This window comes from Sinocyclocheilus rhinocerous, unplaced genomic scaffold (genome assembly GCF_001515625.1).
Source record: "Sinocyclocheilus rhinocerous isolate Xijiao unplaced genomic scaffold, SAMN03320098_v1.1 scaffold219, whole genome shotgun sequence".
Taxonomy (NCBI): Eukaryota; Metazoa; Chordata; class Actinopteri; order Cypriniformes; family Cyprinidae; genus Sinocyclocheilus; species Sinocyclocheilus rhinocerous.
Window position 1 is genome coordinate 157,432 of NW_015666166.1, and position 21,610 is coordinate 179,041.

Here is a 21,610-nt window from a genome sequence, read left to right on the forward strand (position 1 = left end):
ATTTACAGGGTAGTTATTTATATTTTGCTAAAAGATGACAAAAGTATTTTATATAATAGTAAATATAATGTGCACTGAGAACCATAAACTTGTTCTAAGAAAGTAAACGGGCAATTTTGATTTTATGTTGGTTTTCAGGCACATATTTCTAGATTATATTTTCCTGCATGTCATTTTTAGCAATACTGTGGTCATCAGATTGTCTTTATTTTCTCTGAAGACATTTATAATTTCTCTTTCCATAAAAGAAGTGAAAGCAAAGCGTTTGGGACTTTCCGCGAGTTGCTGTGAAGCTTCACCTGAGGTTATTTAAATTAGATTGAAATGTCGTGTCGTTTAAGTACAATCTTAGGTTTTGAATTGGACAGGATAGAGTCTTTTCACTCGGCTGTTGTCCTCAGCAGTTTTAAGGGAGATGGCTAGTTATTCAAGAACGTAAGAGGACAGAAAATCATTTAAAACAAACGTTTTGAGAGATGATGGCCAGATTTTGAATGCATCACAGTGAGAGACAATATTTCAGGCATTTAACTAAAAACCTATTCAAAAATCCTGATAGGCTTCAGGACGAAAAAACTGGAGGTGCTAAAATTCACCTAATTTCTAGGTTTTGGCCTACAAAAACACATCCCTCTGTTGTAGGTCATGCAAAGAGATGAGCTATTACAGAGGTCATTTATGGCGAGACACTACAGGCAAAAACGGTTATTCCTATCCATATTCTGAAGGTTTTTACAGAAGGATTTGCAACATTTTATACTTTAAAATTGTGTATCTATAGATAGATAGACAGACAGACAGACAGACAGACAGACAGATAGATAGAACGATAGATAGATAGATAGATAGATAGACAGATAGACAGACAGACAGACAGACAGATAGATAGAAAGATAGATAGATAGATAGATAGATAGATAGATAGATAGATAGATAGACAGACAGACAGACAGACAGACAGATAGATGGATGGATGGATGGATGGATGGATGGATGGATAGATAGATAGATAGTTTTTTTTCTAGCTGTTGACAGTATTTTCCGATTTATGGAGTGATAAAACGAGAAATGTTAAAGCCGACTCTAATATGTCAACAAATGGCTTCATCCAGTGTTAAGATATTTGTTCTAGAAATGAATGCAAATCTGTGCATATTTCATTAGATAACACTTCATTTGCATATTTTAACATAACATTTCAAATCTTTTAATGCGAAAAATGTTTGTGATTTTTAAGGTATAATCAATCAACTGGGGAAGTATGGTGATATTTTTTGTCTTGCTTATATAGAGAAGTTTTAAAGATGCAGCAAGCCATGACTTGTTCTCCTCACTAAGCTATTGCATTTGGTTTGCAGTACAGTGCAGCAGTCATAAGTAGTAATTTTATGATATTTTATCATGCTTTTTTGGTCTGTCCCCATTCATTTTGATTGCTTGAAAAAGAACGGTGTGAAACTTCTCCCCCAGAGAAAGAAGGTCACACGTGTGGAAAAACATGAGGGTGAGTAAATGATGACAGAATGTTCATTTTTCTGTGAACTTTTCCTTTAAAAGTCATCTAATGGATTCACACACACATAGGGACGCATCTTCTCCGTGTATTCGCCGTGGCAATTAACCATGATGTCTAAATATCACACTAAATCAAAATAACATGCGCAGATCAAACTGTCAGGATTTCAGGATGCTTGTTGTTTGAGTCTGCACCGATTTTATTAGGCTATGAGGAAATCTCTCGGCTTTATTGAAAATACAGCCGTCTCCGGTTGCATTGACCTGAGTTACACCCATTCAGAATGAATTGGAAATCTGCCCAGTCTCGCTCTCCATCTCTCTCTTTTATGCCTTTTAACTGCTGTTCAGTGGTCAGATAAAATGAACGAGGTCACTTTTGTATGGAAATTCAGCGGAAATGAATCAAAGTGGAGAGAAGCTTTTTCACCGCTGTTAAATAACCATCCCTTTAATTCAAGAGAAGAACAGATGAGAGCGATGGTGTGTGTGGGGGTGTATCCTGATTTTATTCTGCATTTCTATTTCTCATTAATTTTGCCAACTTCACCATCTGCCATTTCTCCTTCAGATGCTTGTCATACTCCTTTAGTCTTGCTGTACAGTCTTAGACATGCTAAAAAAATAGCCAATAATGAATTATGAGGTTTTCCTTCTAACAGTGTCTTCCTGTTCATCTCATTTACATATACAGTTAAATTAAGATAAATTGTTCATCTCATTTGCATATACAGTTAAATTAAGATAAATAAATCATGATACCGGTGCATTTTGGAAAAATGCACACACTGTACTAAAAAAATAGCCAATAATGAATTATGAGGTTTTCCTTCTAACAGTGTCTTCCTGTTCATCTCATTTGCATATACAGTTAAATTAAGATAAATAAATCATGATACCGGTGCATTTTGGAAAAATGCACACACTGAAAAAAAAATATTTTTTTGAAGTTGTGAATAAAACAACAATTATTGAAGCACGTTTTACTAGAAAAGAGTATTTCAGTATTTCAACTTCATGTTTAGTTCAGAGTGTTATTTGCTGTATCTTTTTAATTATTTGTGAAATTTACTAGCGATTTCTGAGTGAAAACTGTTTTAAAGTAAATCCCGCATCAGTTTGTTTCAGTGCAGGATCATAATTCTTGTCTTTTTCTAAGATGCCACTGCATTTTTGTTTTAATTGCATTCTAGCTGCATTCTAGGCTTGTCTTCATTTGCATATGTGACCTTGATGTAGTCCTTTTTGTAAATTAATTAGTAACTTTTTTTAATGTAACCCCCCTCCTCTGAACATTGAGATCTTTTGAGGAACATGTAGCTGTTAATTTGAAGAAGTTTGTAAAGTTTATGGCATCAGATGAAGGATATTCATAAGTTATAAAGGGATTGTTCACCTAAAATTGAAGTTTCAGTTATATGATTTATTTACCTTGTTGTTCCAAACCTGTGGAGCACCAAAGAAAATATTTGGGAGCCCATTTACTTTCATTTTATGGATGAAAAATGCATAACTGAAAACATTTATATACAGTAATCAATAAGTCATGGCATATTTTTTCATATTACTTTTAACTCATCAAAATAATTTAACCAATTTCAGTTATATTTTATATAGGTAAGAGATTCAACTAGACACAATTTAAAAATGAGTTAAAATGACTAATGTGATTATACTTCAAAGTTGAAATGAAACTTCTTTTAAATGAGGTAAGTTTTTGAGACATTTTCCAAAATACCATCTTTTGTGTTCCACAGAAAAAAGAAAGTCGAATAGGTTTGGAATGACATTAGGGTGATTAAATAATGACAGAACATGCAGTTTCAGATTTATTTGAGTTTTAACTATGGTCAGTCATTTTCAGTGTCAGTCAGGCGGTCTCTTGCTGTCTAAGTAGGCGATTCTTGGCCAGAATAAGTAGCAATATGTGCCAGATTTTTTGTGGATAGTCAAGCATTTGGGATACATGAGATTAGACATTTTGTTTTGTAATTGATGAACTCTGCAACATCGACACTGTTATTGATTCAACACTGAAGTGACATCTTCAGCTGAAATTGAATTTGTTTCATAATTGGAAGAATTTTGCAGCATTTACCCTGGTATTTTCCTGTTTATTGCTGTGAAGCTACTTTGAAACAATCTGTAGTGTATAAAGTGCTATAGAATCAAATGTGACTTGACTAGACGAGGCACAAAACTCCTCAGTCCTGAACATCAGCCGAGGGCTCCACACACATCTGTGCTGATGAAAACAGCTGGACATCTACAGGTCCACAGGCTGCATCTGTCATGACAGCAACGGGACGCTCCTCTGAGTTTAGAGACTGACATCCAGGCAGGTAGAAGACAATGTTAGGGCTTCTCACAGAGTCTTCTAGAAGTTCAAAATGTTTGGGGTCAGTAAGACTTTTTTTTATGTTTTTGAAAGAAGTCTCTTCTGCTCACCAAGGCTGCATTTATTTGATCAAAAATACAGTAAAATCAGTAATATTGTGAAATATTATTAAATTTTTAAATAAGCCGTTTCTATTGTAATTTATATTAAAATGTAATTTATTTCTGTGATCAAAGCTGAATTTTCAGGATCATTACTCCAGTCTTCAGAGTCACATGATCTTCAGAAATCATTCTAATATGCTGCTCGAGAAACATTTCTGATTATTATCAATGTTGAAAACAGTTGTGCTGCCTCATATGTTTGTGGAAGCCGTGATATGTTTTAATTCAGGATTCTTTGATGACTAGAAAGTTCAAAAGAACAGCATTTATTTGAAAATAAAAATCTTTAGTAACTTTATAAATGTCTTTACTGTCACTTTTGATCAATTGAATGCACCCTTGCTTTTATTTCTTCAATAAAAAATTTAAAAAAGTACTGACGCCAAACGTTCTAACTCTGCAAGCTTTCTCTCTCCTAAAAATGTAGTGTTTTTTAGTATTTTATTTAATAATTCTCACATTATTTTATAGGTTTGTTAAGCTGTTTACCTTTTAAGGACTACACAGTGTAGCTGATTTCAGATTGTAATCCTTGTGTGAGTCTTTTAATGCTTTTGTTTGTTTGTTTTATCAAATTTTGTAATATTGTGATTAATTCTGAGCTGGTTGGTTTGGTTGACTTCTTTGAAATCCCTATGAAAAACATAATGGGAATGTGCTTCCAGAACCCACATACAGTAGTGCCGGTAAATGACATGTGTGCAAACCAGTGTAAACTATTGACTGAGTCTCTTCTACCTGTCAATCACTCAAGCCAGCCAATAGCCAACAGCAGAGGAGGGGTTCTGTGATTATGATTATGATGTAATCCAGCACAGTTCTCTAGTTTGAATCTCATTAGCATAATCACAGAGTAGGAAATGTACAGTAACCCAGTGAAGAGAGATTCTCCATCACTATTCCGTGTGTTTCCTGTGGAGACGGACATGTATGTGCCATCTGCTCACGTGTGTGTATGTGTGTGTCGAGGTATCAGCGCTAGATTCCTCTCAAACCAAAAATGCTCGTAGGATTTTGATGTAGTACGCGGTTAAATCATGGAAATGATAGTGGGAGCGTAAAGCTGAGGGGTGAAATGCGTTTCTAAGCGATGGATTTCCGATGATATCACCACGGGACATTTTTCAGACGGTGTGGCGCGGGAAAGAATTTTTATCATTTGATGCCGTTGGATACTCAATTTGATTTAGTGCAAATACTTCACATAATGTAACGGGAGGAGAAAGACCTTTCACAGATAACAGCATCTGTCTCTTATACATGAGCAGCAGGGCAATTTCTAGCCATACTAGCAATTACACCAGCTAGTTTGTACACCAGCATTTTTCAGTGTTGTTGGTGCCATCCTTCAATAAGTCACAAAATGTTAAGAAACGTGGATGAGTTTGTTATGAGATGTTGTGCATTTGTAGATAATATAAATTATCTTTTGTTAAATAAAATTATAATTTGCACTACATGTGGTAAGTCAGCTTAAAGGTAACCTAGTAACATTTCTTTTATGGTAGCATTTTTACATTCCTTATCTGTTATTATTTTATTTTGGTGGTGCCATTTTTCAATAACAGTTTCAGAATGTTATGAAGAAATTAGTCATGGAAGAGTTTCTTATGAGATTAATGTTTTTGTTGTAGTTTAAATTTGTATTGTTAAATATAAAGTAAAAATAAATAAATACAGTATTTTATACTAAAATTATATGTTTTGTTAAATAATTTTCATTGCATATGGTAAGTCAATTAACAACCACGGAACATTTATTTTATGGTAGCATTTTTTCTTTTTTTGTCAAAGTTTTTTTTAAAATTTAATTTAATTTTATTTGGTGCCATATTTCAATAACAGTCTCAGAACATTGTTATAATAATGAGTCACGGAGGAGTTTACGATAAGTTTTGTGTCAATATACTAGACGTTTCACATGTTTCAACAGCATTCAACATATCAGTCATTATAAGACATGTTAGGGGCTGTTCACATGTCGCGCCTAAAAACGCGTGGAAAACGCTAGGTGCGCCGCTTTCTGCTTTTTTCCAAAGCGTTCGGGAGCTTGCGCTCCGGAGGTGTCTGCCGTTGCTAAGCAACCATGACCTGCGCTCTCCATGAAGTTTCAGCAAAGGATAAATGGATTTGCAGCACTAAAAATCGCTTGCAGTAGCTCTTCTAACTCTACTACTTTAAAAATGGCTATCCCTGTACAGCTATGATCAGCTGTTCCTTCATCTTGGCTGAGCTTTCAATGTTGTTACGGGAAAGGATGAAGCTGATTGGTTGGTTCTTGTCACATGACCTGCGGTGCGCTTGCGGCAGAAAAGTTTAAATGTTTTTATCTCGATGTGGCGCGGACGCGCCTGGAAAAAATTAGTGCGTCGCACCGCGTGCGTGTCGCAACCACGTCGCTTCCATTATGAGCGCACCTGCCGCGCGTCTACATTTGAAATAACGAACTTGAGCGCACAAAAGACGCGATATGTGAATGGCCCCTTAAACTAAAAATAAATAACCTGTCATCATTTGCTCATCCTCATGTCGCTCCAAACCTGTATGACTTTTGTTCTTCTCTGTTCCTCATCAACGCTCCTCATATGCCATTAGACAGATGCATATAGTCATAGTTCCTTTTGGTGCTTGCTTTACTTCTTTCAGGTTGATCGCCCCCGATTCACTATTTTGTATTGACAAGAGCAGCGTGAACATTCTTCAAAACATCTCTTTTTGTGCTCCACAGACAAAAGTTAGTCATACGAGTTTGCGAACAACTTGAGAGTGAGTAAATGATAATAGAATTGTCATTTTTAGGAACTGTCCCTTTAAATCCAGAGGAATGAATGAAGACCTACACATTCCTTCACCTATTGCAACAGTTCAGTCCAGAGAGCTGAAGCGCAGCCAGAGAGAGAGAGAGAGAGAGAGAGACAGTGCTGATAGCATCTCTCTTCAGCTCCAGTGTGTCTGCTCTAATTACAGAGAAACACACTACAACACATCCATGTCAACACTCACTCAGGTAACACAACTGTTACCTCGCTCTACCACTAACGCACATACTCTCTGAAATCTGATGTATTCCTGCTCGGGTTATAAAGGGCAGCTAAGCGTTTGACGTTCAGATGTTCGATTTTCTGCTGTAATATTTATCCACATTCCAGCCGAGCGAGTGCAGCACTTTGAGGTGGAGATATGTGTGTGTGTGTGGTTTATAAATTAGATGGTGTTTAGCCATCCGTTCCCTTTAGGATATCACTAATGAGATCTCGATCGTTTCTCCTAGACAGCAGTGAGATTAAATGGACGCTTTTATTTGACTCTTCTGCTTCGCTGTTTTTTTTTTTTTTTGAAGAAGAAAAAGACTCATATTTGTCTGTAGAAATCTCAAACTGCTTGGATTTGTCAAGATACCAGAGTATGCAATCAAAATGTATATATCTCAATATGAGTTCAAATATTTCTCATGAAATTCTCTCAAAATCAAATGACCCGAGCTGTGATAATTACATAATTACATTAATTAAAGTCTTTTTATTTCTCTTAGGGAATTTTAGGATAAATCATTAGTGGAACATTTCAGGCAATATGGGATTTCGTTTTGGTAACATTGTTTAAGTTAACAGTTTTAACAATAGTTTACCATGAAAGTAGATGTACTGCATTGGTAGATATTTTAATATAATATATTTAAGATATTTAATATAATTTTTCACCATTAAAAATTAAAGTAATTCATACACTTATAAAAATAAGTATTTTACAACATTTTACTACATTATAAGTAATTTATTGTTGTTTAATATAATATTTCACTGTATATGTTAACTTGATTTTATTTTATTTTATTTTGAGCTCCCTGTGATGGTTCTGAAGGACATTATGGGTCCTCAGCAAATAGAGATCATTAGTTTAATCAAATGTTTAGTTGTGAGTCGTTTCATGATCTCTGTTCAATGATCTTTGACAGGAAGTGAAGGCTGGTGTTCTTTTTATGAACGGAGACCGATTGTGTGTTTATGTCAACAGTGTGTGTGTGTGTGTGTGTGTGTGTGTGTGTGTTTGCCATCTGTTCGTGTCTGCTACTCTCACTGTGAGACTAATTACAAGACTTTACATGTACCCACAACAACCAGGACCAGAACCTGATGAAACCTTTCTGAGGAACCTCAATTCTCTCACACACGCATCTGACACTTTCACAGCTTCATTTATGTGTCGATATGAGTGTGTGTGGTTGATCTCTGTGTATTTTATGTGTGTGAGATTAAACTACCTGGTTTACACCTCTCCGTCCTCAAGTTCTCCATCAGACAAAGCGAGACAGACACTGGAAGAGAGAGTCAATATTGTCTGAGCAAACTTGATTAAATCCATACAGCTGTAGTCTGACACAATGTCAGTATTTCACACTGTAACACAACGTTCTGTGCAAACAGATGAAATCTGCTCTAGATGTGTGGAAAAAAAAGATTGTTAAATATCAAGCGTAGCGTTAGTTCTGGCAGGTCACGTTAGTCAAGCTCGCATCAGCTGACTCTCAGCTGATCCCCATCAACCTATGGGAATACGACACCTATCTTAAGTATTCATATATAAGGTCTCGCAGTATTATCAGCAGTTTTTGCATTGCTCAATAGCTAATTACCCTCCTCCATCCCCAACTCCTCCTCTGTCAGTCAGGATTCAGCCTTCTGATTCTCCTTTGAATCAGACTAATTCTAAAATGTGTACATAACATTATTGAACTTTAACGATATCTGCAATACATTTATGTTGGTTCTGTTCTGTTTACCCTGGGGGGGTTATCGCTGCTCTCCCTGCTCTCATCCATGCTAGGCTGCATGGATGCGCAGGGAGTTCTTGCCCAGAACGGAACCATACCGCCAATCCAAACTGTATGCTAATTGTCAATCATCTTTGACGATAGTGGTCCTGACAGAAATATTTTTCTACATTTAGTTTGAGTTGGTCTGTACACTGAAAAAATTTTTATTTTACAAATAATTACAAAGAAATGGCAAGTAACACATTGAATTACATGTGAAATTTGAAGTTGAATGACTGAAATAGTATTTAAATGTAAAACGTGCTCCAGTAACAACTTTGAAAAATCATTTTTTAGAGTGTATTATTATATTTAACCTTATATAAAAACTAAAGTAGTTTGTTATCATTTTAATAACTACAATGAAAAAATGGTGTAGAAACAAATTTCACTCAGATTTTTTTTAGATTATTGAAGTACATTTTATAAGAAAATTCTATTTCAGTCTTTCAAAATTTTGTGTATAATTTAATGTTACTTGCTATTTCTTTGTAATTATTTGTCAAATTTACTAGCAATTTTTAAATAATTTATTTTTCAAAGCCATCACTGTTCACACATAATTATTGAAAATCATCTTTAAAAGCATCTTTCTCCATTAAAGGCAGTTCAAAAGTAACTGAAAATTTTTCTTTTTTTTTTGCAAGCAACATAATCATTTTTATGAATTAATCATTTCCCTCTGAATGTATGGGTTGGTTGGTTAGGGTTAATTATTTGTGCAATTTCTAAGTGAAAATTGTTTCTACTCCAAATTTTTTTCAGTGTATTCTCTAGCGATTTGTGTATATATATATATATATATATATATATATATATACACTATATATATGTGTGTGTGTGTGTGTGTATATATATATATATACATTAGATTAGTTGGAGTATCAAAAGTGTGTCAAACATTTGGAATATAATACTATGACTCATGACTGATTTCTTTAGTTAATTGAATACTGATATCTATTTCTCTCTGTTTTTTCCTAGGGAACTATGGTGAGAGTGGGATGGAGGCGTTTAAAGAGATGGCGGGAAAGGAAGGGATTTGTATCGCTCACTCTGATAAAATCTGGAGTAACGCCGGCGAGCAGAACTTCGACCGTCTGCTGGCCAAACTGCGCAAGTATCTGCCCAAAGCTCGCGTGGTGGCGTGTTTCTGCGAGGGCATGACCATACGAAACATCCTGATGGCCATGAGACGACAAAACCTCGTCGGAGAGTTCCTGTTGGTCGGCAGGTCAGTGGAGGAGTGAATGGTGAAAAACATGGAGAAATTGAGTGCGATTTTACTTGGCCTTCGACTGGAGATTTAATTTGTAAAACCATCCCATCTACTTGAAGACCAACTTAAAAATGGGAAGTGTGTGAAACAGGAAACAGGAAACATGTGTGTTACTTGATATAAAATAAATCTTAACTAATATAAAATAAAACCACTTTTATTTCAGCTAATTGACAAGGCAACATTTCTCATTTTTACTTAGTTTAAATTGATGTGTTAAAATAACTAAAACTTGAATAAGTATTAATAAAAAAACTATATAGACATATTTAAAAAAAAAAAAAAAGTTTTAATAAATTAGTTGTGTGTAAATACAGTCTGTATCCTTTTTATGAATTTTTATTCCAGTTTTAGTTCTTTTAATACATCAAGTTAAACTAAATGAAAAATGTTGCCTTGGCAACTAGCTGAAATAAGTCTATTTATAAAAAAATTTTTTTGGTAGTTTATTTTATTTCAGTTCATTTTTTTTATTTCAAGGAACACAAATTATTTTTTTTTATGATTTTAACTGTAATACCCCTGGTATGGACTTCTGTTAAGAAATCTTTGTGACTTTTTCAGCATCAGCTGCTCAGTAAGGATGAGAACCAACAGGAAGTTTTCATCATCATCATCATCCTCATTGTCATCTTCATAACCATCATCGTCATCATTACATTATCTTCATCAGCATCGTCATTGCAGGTATGTTTCATAATTTAGGGTTTTGTGCATCTTAAAAATAAAGGCTCTAAAAGGGGGGTTTGCAGTGATGCCATAGGAACCTTGCAGAGATCAGTTCTTAGGAACATTTAATAAATATAAAGATAACCTTTTTCTACTATGAAGAACCTTTGTGGAATGGAAAGATTCCATGGATGTTAAAAGTTCTTCATGGAACGATCAATGCCAATAAAGTACCTTTATTTTTAAGAGTTCACTTACACACACACACACACACGTCTCCTCTCTTCGAGTCTGAATGTTTCTGATGGCCGCTGTAAGACCCTCACAGGCACTGTTAGTACCGCATTTACTGCTTCAGTCTCAGGTCAGATGGAGTGCTTCCTTCTGTCTGAAGTGGAATTACAACAAGAGCCGACGGATGACCGCAAAACAACACAGCATAGACAGAAATTAAAGTGGCCCTTAAAGCTTGTGCACGCGCTTTCTGTGAGGAACAGACTGAAATTTAAGTCATTAAAGGGGTCATAGGATGCTACATGCACATTTACAAGTTGTTTGAACTGAAATGTGTGTTGGCAGTGTGTGTACACAACCACCCTATAATCATAAAAACCCAGTGTTTTGAAAAAATGACAGAATTTTCTTTTTTTTTTCTTTTTCTGTGTGAATTCGTGTGTGTGTGTGTGTGTGTTCGTGTGTATGTAACATATATCATAAATTAAGACATATTTGTCATTTTTAGGTGAACTATCCCTTAAAAAGACTTAGGCCACGTCCAATTTTATAGAGGGCCACACTTAGGCCACGTCCAATTTAATAGACCTATTTTCAATGATTCAGTCAACACTATTGAAAGAATGTGCATCTCATAGCTTTGTTTTCATTTCATAACGCCCTAGCAACCACCCAGAAAACATTAGTAATACCCTAGCTACTCCTCAAAATACCTCAGCAACACCACATCAACCACTCAGAACACCTTAGGACAGCCCTAGCAACCAGGTAGAACACCTTAGTAACATCCTTACAACCTGCCAGAACACCTTAGTAATGCCCTTGTAACTAGCCAGAACACCTTAGTACCTCCCTAGCAACTAGCCAGTATAGTAATTCCATAGCAACCACCCAGAACACCGTAGCAACACCTGCAACAACCCAAAATGCCTTATTAATGCGCAGCAACCACACTGAATTCATTAGCACTCCCTTGCAACCAGCCAAAATACCTTAGTAACATCTTAGCAACCTCATACAACACCCAAGCAACAACCCAGAACACCTTAGCAACACCCTTGCAACGAACCAGAACAAATTTGTAACACCCTAGCAACTAGCCAGAATAGTAACTCTATGACAACTACCCAGAACACCTTATTAACACCCTAGTAACCACACAGAACACCATACCACCACACTTGCATCCAGCCACACCTTAGCAACCACCTACAACACCTTAACAACAACCATGAACACCTTAGCAACACTCTAGCAATCACCCAGAACACCTTTGTAATGCTCAAGCAACCACACAGAACAGCTTAAGACTGCCCTAGCAACCAGACAGAATGTCTTAGTAACACCCTAGCAACCAGCCAGATCACCTTAGCAACCACCTATCACAAATCTATGAAAGATACCGACTGTAATAAAAGTTAAAGCCATATATATGGCTGCTTCTTTTATTGCAGTCAGTATCTTTCTCAGATTTGTTGCAACTTGTCAATTTCCAGTTCTTCCACAGAAGCGTTCATTATGACATTGGGAACTCATAAACATGACTTTGTTTCCCGGCGGCCTGATAGAAATCGGTGCTTCCCGACTCTCGGAAATTGCGTGAAGCCAGACAATCAGATTAGAGCTTGTCACTGGAGAAGCTGTGGCCGTGTTTGTGTGCAGAACGCGGCAGTTCGGCTCTCAGGTCAGGCACGCGACAATCCAGAAACCGCAAGCAAATAGAGCAAACTTCATGATCATTAAGAGCCCTGACAGTGTTTATGATGTGTTTCCTGTTTGCCTCCCTCTCAGGCAGGATGGGATGTTTGCGCAGTGGTCTGTGTTCCATGCGGAGGAGCTGTCAAGTCTTCGGCATCCTCCTCTTCGAGAGTGTGAGAGGAATATTTAACAGATGAGAGAGAAGGAAAGCAAAGAATTCTGGGCCAAAGCAAGGAAATGACAGAGCAGGCAGCGGAGATGTGTCTGCGCTAATGTGTTTGTTCAAATTAGCCAGAGAAAAGAAAAACAGACTTGTAACTGGATGACTGATTTTTCACCAAATGACTTTTAATTTGCATAGACATTTGATTAAAAACATTAATCAAATCAATTACATGCAATCAATTGCATATATAAATATTTGCGGAGAAAAGCCTCAAATGAAGATAATTTTAAAGATTTTTTTGTGCAGATGAATTCATTAAGTAATGATAATGTTCATGCAAGAATTGTTAGTCTGTGTTTATATGCATTTAGAGCTCCGTCACGGCTCATATATATATATATATATATATATATATATATATATATATATATTTCTCAGATGGTAAGTAAATCCCTTATTGTGGAATCCGACATGCGTGCATTTTTTATTGTCTTGGTTTTTTATTTTTATTTATTTATTTTTTATAATCACTCTAAATGAACTAAATTAACATGTTCAATTGGCATCCCCACTTTTAATTTGTAATGTGGTTGAATCTACTTAAAGGCAGACTTAAAAATGAAAAGTGTGTGTGTACATGTGTGTAAATTCCCCTCTGCTAGACTACTGATCTAAGGCCAGAGATGAAACACAGAGGATCAAAGCGTCTCAGAGCTCAAGTTCTGTCGTTTCTGGAGCGCACACACACACACACACACACACACACACAACAGAACAAAACATCTGCTCAAGAATGCACATGCACTCACATATACATACCCACATATTTTGGGATGTTAAAATTCTTTCTCACATAGTGCACGATAAAATGGATGAAAACTTCAGATTGACATTGAAGGAGGAACCGGGCAATATCTAGACACCAGAACATCACAGAGACTGGTTTAGTAAGGTACCACCTAGCAATCACCCAGAATGCCTTAGCAATGCCCTAGCAACCACCCAGTACACCTTAGTAACACCTAGACACCAGAACATCACAGAGACTTGAGGGTGGTTTAGTAAGGTATCACCTAGCAACCACCCAGAACACCTTAGCAACATCCTGGAAACCAAATAGAATACCTTAGTAATGCCCTAGCAACCACCCAGAACACCCTGGCAACACCCTAGCATCCACCAAGAATGCCTTAGTAAATTTAGTCATCAAAACATCACAGAGACTTGAGGGTGGTTTTGTAAGGAATCACCTAGCAACCACTCAGAACACCTTAGCAATGCCCTTGCTCCCACCCAGAATACCTTAGTAACACCCTAGCAACTAACCAGAATACTTTAAAGCCTTAGCAGCCACCCAGAACAACTTAGTAATGCTCTAACAACTAACCAGAGCACCTTCTTATTTATTACTGTGAAACTGCTTTGAATCAGTATGTATGGTATTAAGTACAATATAAATAAATGTGTTTTCACTTTACTTAGAAACGCCCTAGCAACCAACTAGAACACCTTAGTAATGCCCTAGCAACCACCCAGAACACTGTATTATTACTGTGAAACTGCTTTGAATCAATATGTATTGTATAAAGCATTATATAATCAAATGTCATCTGACTTGACTTAGTAATGTCCTAAAAACATCCAGAACACCTTAGCAACGCCCTAGCATCCACCCAGAACACATTAGACATGTCTTAGCAACGACCTAAAACACCTTTTTATTTATTAAAGCTGCTTTGAATCAGTATATAATGTATAAAGCACTATATAGTCAGATGTCATTTGACTTGACTTAGCAATGTTCTATCGACCACCCAGAAGACCCTAGCAACCAACTAGAAGTCCATCTTGTTTATTACTATGAAGCAGCTTTGAATCAATATGTATTGTATAAAGTGCTAGTTAAACACTTGACTTGACTTAGCAATGCCCTAGCAACCACCCAGAACACCTTAGCAATGCCCTAGCAACCACCCAGAACATCTTAGCAATGCTCTAGCAACCACCCAGACCACCTTATTAAAGCCTAGCAACGCCTTAGCAACCACCCAGATCTCATTATTAAAGGCCTAGAAACTGCCCAGAACTGCCTAGACCACTAACACATTCACATAACCATAGCAACGCCCTAACAACCACCCAAAATACCTTAGCAATGTCCTAGCAACCACCTAGGATACCTTAGCAGTGCCCTAGCAACCACTCAGAACACCTTAGCATTGTGGAGACACTTTTTCTTTCCTGTAAAAAATAAAAAATATAGTCATCTGTACTATTCTGTTTGGTTCTGCTGTCGGCACAGAAAATGCACTTTGTATTGGTTTAATTGCTCATAGTTTGTCATGTGGCATTCCACACAGGTTTGGCACGACCAATGTGGTTTCATGGACGGTGCTTGTAGGATTACAAACATGCGACAGTAGGAATATCCCAGATCCTCTTATGCTCTTGCTGGAGGATCGAGCACACACGAGCCCATCACGAGCCGCTCGCACATCTGCCTTCTCCTCATTCCCGCCACAAGCATCTTGTGGGGTTTACAGAGATGAAACTGTATGTGAGATGTCCGCGTGTCAGGATTAATGGACCCATCTCACTGAACTCTCACGACAGTGATCTCTACGGCCCACATGACATGCATTAGCACTGTTCTGCCCGCAGCTTTACCCCACAGGCCAAGCGCTAACTGATTAATGATGCTCCAAGTGTGTGTGTGTGTGTGTGTTTGGCGCGGTTGACAGAACTATTCTTTTCCGTTTCCCCGTGCTGCACTCTGAGCTGGAGACGGAACAAAATCGGAACCAATACCCTTCCACGGCTTGTTGCCATAGCAACAGAATTGTCACCCATACCAACACCACCGCCTTCCGCCAGCCTCAGATTTAGTCTGAGAGGGATGTGAACAGGCTGAGAGAGAGTTTAAAGTCAGGCCTCTGGAATTACCATGAATATCTCGTTCTGCCTCCAGAATTCTCACTGATGAACTACCAAAAACTTTCACAGACACAGGTACAGCTGCTCAGAGCTGCTCCACGGCTTCTAGAGTCTAGAGTAAACCTGGGAAAAAAGAGAAACACGTTTTATGTTCACTTCTGGTTGGTGTTTAATCAGTGTTGGTGAAGCTGCTTCTCATGCTCCTCGTAATCTAACATTAACTACACAACCTAACAGCAAAAAATATTTGAACACAACATTATGTAATATTCTACATTATATGAAATTCCCTAATTGAGATAAATTATATCATTTATATATATATATATATATATATATATCGGAAAGTGTGGATTTTTGAATGTACTCAATTAGAGTGTTGTTAATAATATTTCATAAATAATTATGAAATAAAAATGTAATATATACATACGGTATAGACAGACCGATAGATAGATAGATAGATAGATAGATAGATAGATCTGTGTTATTTTAGTATTATTTACATAGTATTATACTTTTTAATATTTTGAATAGCTTTTATTTTGATTCACTGAGTTTTCATGTCATTAATTTTGTGATTTTGTGATTTTTATTAGTTTTAGTGTTTTTTAATCATTTTTGTAGTTAATTAGTTATTTAGTTTGAATCATTTTAGTACTTTATCCTAAACATTTTATTTCAGTTCAATTTTTAATTTAAATGTTTGTGCAAGGTTTTCATATATTTAATACAATTAACAAAAAAAAAAGTTTTGTAATAATTTTAGTTTTAGTTAATAACACTGATACCTAAAGTTCTGAGAATCAGTTTTTGAACTGAATCATTTGAAGCATTAGGAAGTCTGATTCATTTAGATGAATCAGCAAATGAGAGAGGGTAGAGTTTTACCATTGAATAAGGTGTTTAAGGTGTTTGTTTAAGGCTGTAATGAAAGGATAGAGAGAGAGAAAACGTCTGAAAGTGTTGAGTGATTGTTTGAGTTTCCAGTCTTAAAAGTTTCCTGGCCTGCCAATCAAAGTGACAGGAACATTTCAATGTGAGAAACCCTGTGGGTCACTCGTGTGTGTAAATGTCAGGATTTTGGTGTGTGTGTGTGTTTTAAGCTGTCCTATGATTGCCAGCACCCTCTGGTAATCCGTCTGACAAACTTAACAATGTGTATGTGTGTGTGTATCCATCAGTCTCATGTGAATGGGTCTGTTTTTCTGTCCTGTCAGATTTCACTGTCAGTGTGTGTGTGTTTGTATGCAGATGGACACAGCATGAGGTTTTGACCTCATGAATCTGATCTGCAGCAAGCCTAAAACACACACGCATACCACTTAGCCTGACGTTTTTCAAGACCAAAAATAAAAAGATGAACAGTGAGTGAGAGTATAACTCAAATATGCTACAAAACTAAAACCATATTTAAAGGGATAGTTCACCAAAAATGAAATTCTGTCATTTATTGTCATTCCAAACTTTCTTTCTTTCTTCTGTGGAATATAAAATGAGATGTTTAGCTGAATGCTCACAGTGCTCGATTTTATACAATGAAAGTGAATGTGGTCTAGGACTGTCAAGCTCAAAAAATGCCTCAGAAAGCACTGGAAAAGAAGTCCACTTATTAACAATATACGTTCCCTGCAGTTTTCCGTCAAAATAAATGAAGAAATTAAGATAGCCATAAATATTAGTATTGTATTTTTACAGTTGTAATGTAAAATAAAATGATTATTACTATATTATTTTTCTTAAATATTATGTTTTTCAATAAAATATTACAATATCAATATTTCTTTTGTTTTTTAGTCATTTTAAATTGTGCCAAATTGTGCAGCTGTACAAACAAGCAGCAAACCTGTTTTTAACATCACATTTACAATCGCAGCCACAATTTTTTTGCCACAAATTGTGCAGCCTTAGTGTATCCTGTAGGCATTCATTCATCCCAAGACATCATGTTTGAATTAAACGCATGAGGTTTGAAAGCTGTTGTATTAGTTTTATATTATATATGTATTATATTTTATTATAATATATTTTATACAAGTCATAAACAAAAAATCATATGGAAATTTGAACACACATTAAAGAAAATAAAGTTTTTGGATGACGATGGCGAGACAGATTTTCATTTTTGGCTGATTACCAGCTTGCTGCTTGGTTGCTAAAATGAAAGAATCAGAAACTCAAATCATTTGACTGAAAGCCATATTTTTGTGTTTTGTGACGATCGTGAGGTTAGCTGAGCTCCCGGACTGTATGTTCAGTGTTGTTTTAGCATGTGTGCTGTGTGAAGGACAGCTGTGGCCAGTGTTTTGACTGGCTGTAGTAAGTGCACTCTATTTTCAGCTCTCTCGCTCTCTGATTGCTTGACGATCCCCCATCATGGCCTGACGTAAACGAATGGAAAGACCACAGAAATCTCTCGTTCACTATTTACTTTTCATCTCTTCTGACACCTTCATAAACCCTGTTTACCCTTCATGCTGCACTTACTCTGTCCTTCAAAGCCAACATGAGATTCAAATGCACGCAATTTAACTTCTTAATACATGTTTCTGGTCTTATTGGTCTATATTACTACAAGGACAAAAATGTTAATATTTTTGACCTGGGAAAATGTAATTTATCATTTGGAAAAATATTTTCAATTCGCCTAAAACCTTGCCAATAATAATTATTCCTCCTAATGTAAAAACTGTCACAGCAATAATAGTGAATAATGATTCATTTAAAAAAGAAATGTTAGCATTGGGAAGTAAAATGGGTTGTGAATGTTGTTTCATGTTGACTTTATCCTCTCGCCTTTCTCTCTAAGCCTGTTTCTGTCATTTGGCACCCAATTATCAGCCCATCCGAAGACGTCACTTCATCTACAGCCGTCACAACATTTTACACATGACAGGAGAGCAGAGAGGAGATGAGAGGAGATCTGGTCTGATCTGGGCTGAACAGTCACAACACAATTCATTTGGAGGTCGTAACTGTCAGAGCGGAGAGACAGATCTGATGGAGAGACGCTGGCACACGCTGACGCTATCCTTCTGTGACCCGTCTGTGTGTGTGTGTGATTTCTTTAACGTCCTCTGAGTTCCGTCACCTCATGCTGATCAGCACATGTTTGCTGTAAAACCTTGGCGTGTTTTCCTTGTTGTCATGGCAGCAACACTAGCGAAGCACTCAGGTTCTATTACTATCGAATTAATATTCATGTACTCTGGCGTTCAAAAGTTTGGGGTTGGTACCATTTTAATGTGATATAAGTCTCTTCTGCTTACCAAGGCTGCATTTATTTGATCAAAAATACAGTAATATTGCGAAATATTGCAATTTAAAATAACGGTTTTCCATTTAAATATTTTGTAAAATATAATTTATTGATTATATATTATATTATCATATATATTATTAAATAGTATTGATCAGTATTGATCTGAGACGTGTAATGCTGGCGTACTGAGAGAGAACATTTCTGAGAAAGACCTAGAGGGACATTTAAAGCCACACAGTGTTACAACATTGAGTTATTTACAGCTCTCTCTTCATATTCATTGGGGATCAGAGAAAGTATTTTGACACTGAAAAACTGAGCACTGCACCTTTAAAGCGATAGTTCATCCATCGATAATGAGAATTCTGTCATCATTTTGTTCCAAACCTGAATGACTTTCTTTGTTCCTCAGTGTATATATATATATATATACACACACACACACACACACACATATTATAACAATTTCATAACATGTCATAATAATTGCTGAAATTCAACAGAAATGGAAAATGATGAGCAGGCGCTCAGGCACTGGTATTCTCTGTGTTGTCAAAATAAAAGTCCTGCTTCAGACACATCAGCCAGAACAGAAAAAAATTATTGGCCATTGTCGACCAATATATCGGCTATATATCAGTCAACCACTGATTTTTTTATGTTCTGAAACATTAGCGGAGCCACACGTGAGATGTGGCCAAACGGAAAAACGTATCGGCCAATGTCGATAAACAAAAATTGCTAAATATCGGCCGATAAATTGGCCTTGACTATATATCAGTTAATCACTAATTGTTTCTTTTCTGAAACTCTAGAGAAGCCTCACATGAGATGTGGCCAAACAGAAAAACTTACCGGCTAATGCCGATAAATTAAAATCACCAAATACCGACCGATATATCGGCTATATATCGGTCATCCACTAATTGTTTCTATTCTGAAATGCTAGAAGTTCCACACTTGAGGTGTAGCTGAACAGAAAAACTTACCGGCCGATGCCAATAAATAAAAATTGCCAAATATCGGCCAATATGTCGGCCTTGGCTATATATTGGTTAACCACTAATTGTTCCTCTTCTGAAACTCTAGCGAAGCCACACGTGAGATTAGTCAGGTCATTTTCTCCGGAGAAATATTTGAGATGCAGGAGACTTATGTAAAATCTTCATTTGCTCTCCATTTGATCTCACTACTCGATAAACAATCAAGATTTAACAAGATCTCATTTGTGGTTTTTCTTGCCTATTGAGAGCGAAGCTGAGAGTGAGTGTTTTCTATAATGGTCTTTCTCGTGGAGCAGTGGATGAGATTTTGGGGCGCAGCTGTGTGAAAGCAAGGATAGATATGATCCTTCGCAAATAAATGAGTCCAGACCGTATCCGTCTGCCTGATCATTTCCTTTCCTCACGGCACTGATGGAAATAAACAGATAGTGGAAAAACACAAACCCAATAAATACAGACTCGATCTAAACACGGGGGTAAATGAGTCAATCATGTTCACAGGTAGATGGTGCTTATCTGCATTTATTAATAAATGTAAGATATTTAATCCCACCGCAGCGAACAGGAAGCTCTTTATATACACGCCCACTCACACAGAGGCTTTTTGAGGTCTGCATGTTGAAGAGCGGACGCCCACATGTGTGGCGCTTGTATGAAGTTTGAGAGGCCTGTTGTAAAGAGCCTTTCATAACACACACACACACACACTGTCAGCTCTTTCACTAGATTCTAACAAGTCAGTCAAAAATTATATAAGTATGTGTGTGTCTTACAATTTTGAGTTTAGTCTTTGTGAAAGAAATTCTTCAGTTCACTCTGTGTCGTAAAACAGATTGTTTCAGTTCTGGATGCTGATTGGTCAATCCTAAAATAATATTTTAGTGAAAACTTGAAGTAACCATTGTGCTGTTGCTCTTCCCGTCTATTAGCTGTCATTATATTCTCTATAGAACCGTCTTTTGTACCTTATCGTTTAATTATAAATTACCTTTTGATTTTGAATGGACCCTTCTAAAGGAATTGAATTTGACCTTTTGTGACGAATTGCTTGATAGGTTCCTCATTTGTAAGTCGCTTTGCATAAAAGCATCTTCTAAAGGAATGCATGTAAATGCCAATGCCATGGTAAGCATTTCTTCTGCCAAAATACTAGTTAATAATTACTGTTAATATAGTAAAAGTTTGGTAACTTGATGTTTTCCAACAAACAAAATTACTGTTAAATTTGTACACTTTTGGAAGGTGATGCCATGCTAATTTATTCTAATTTTACATGAGCAATAACTGTAGTAATTATGGTGTTTTAGTTGAAACAATGGTTACAATGGAAAAACAGCAGGATGTTTCATAGTCTCTTGCTTTCTAGTTCTGTTGTGGCGCACAGAGTAGCTCCGCCCACACTGAAATCTCACTGGGCCAAAATTGAATAATAATATGGATTATATGAATATTAATCATCATATATATTTTGTTTGACTGTGGTTTTGTTGTTTTGCAATGCAATAGACTGTATGAGTATGTGTGCGTATGTGTA

The 21,610-nt window shown here is 36.5% G+C and overlaps 1 protein-coding gene across 1 annotated transcript in view; it reads left to right on the forward strand.

Annotated features, from left to right (window-relative positions):
• LOC107731813 (metabotropic glutamate receptor 5-like) overlaps positions 1–21,610 on the forward strand; it is a 47,397-nt gene that overhangs the window by 10,838 nt on the left and 14,949 nt on the right. The window contains exon 3 of the mRNA XM_016542993.1: positions 9,815–10,064. Coding sequence (XP_016398479.1) covers positions 9,815–10,064 — 250 coding nt within the window. The remainder of the gene's footprint in view (positions 1–9,814; positions 10,065–21,610) is intronic.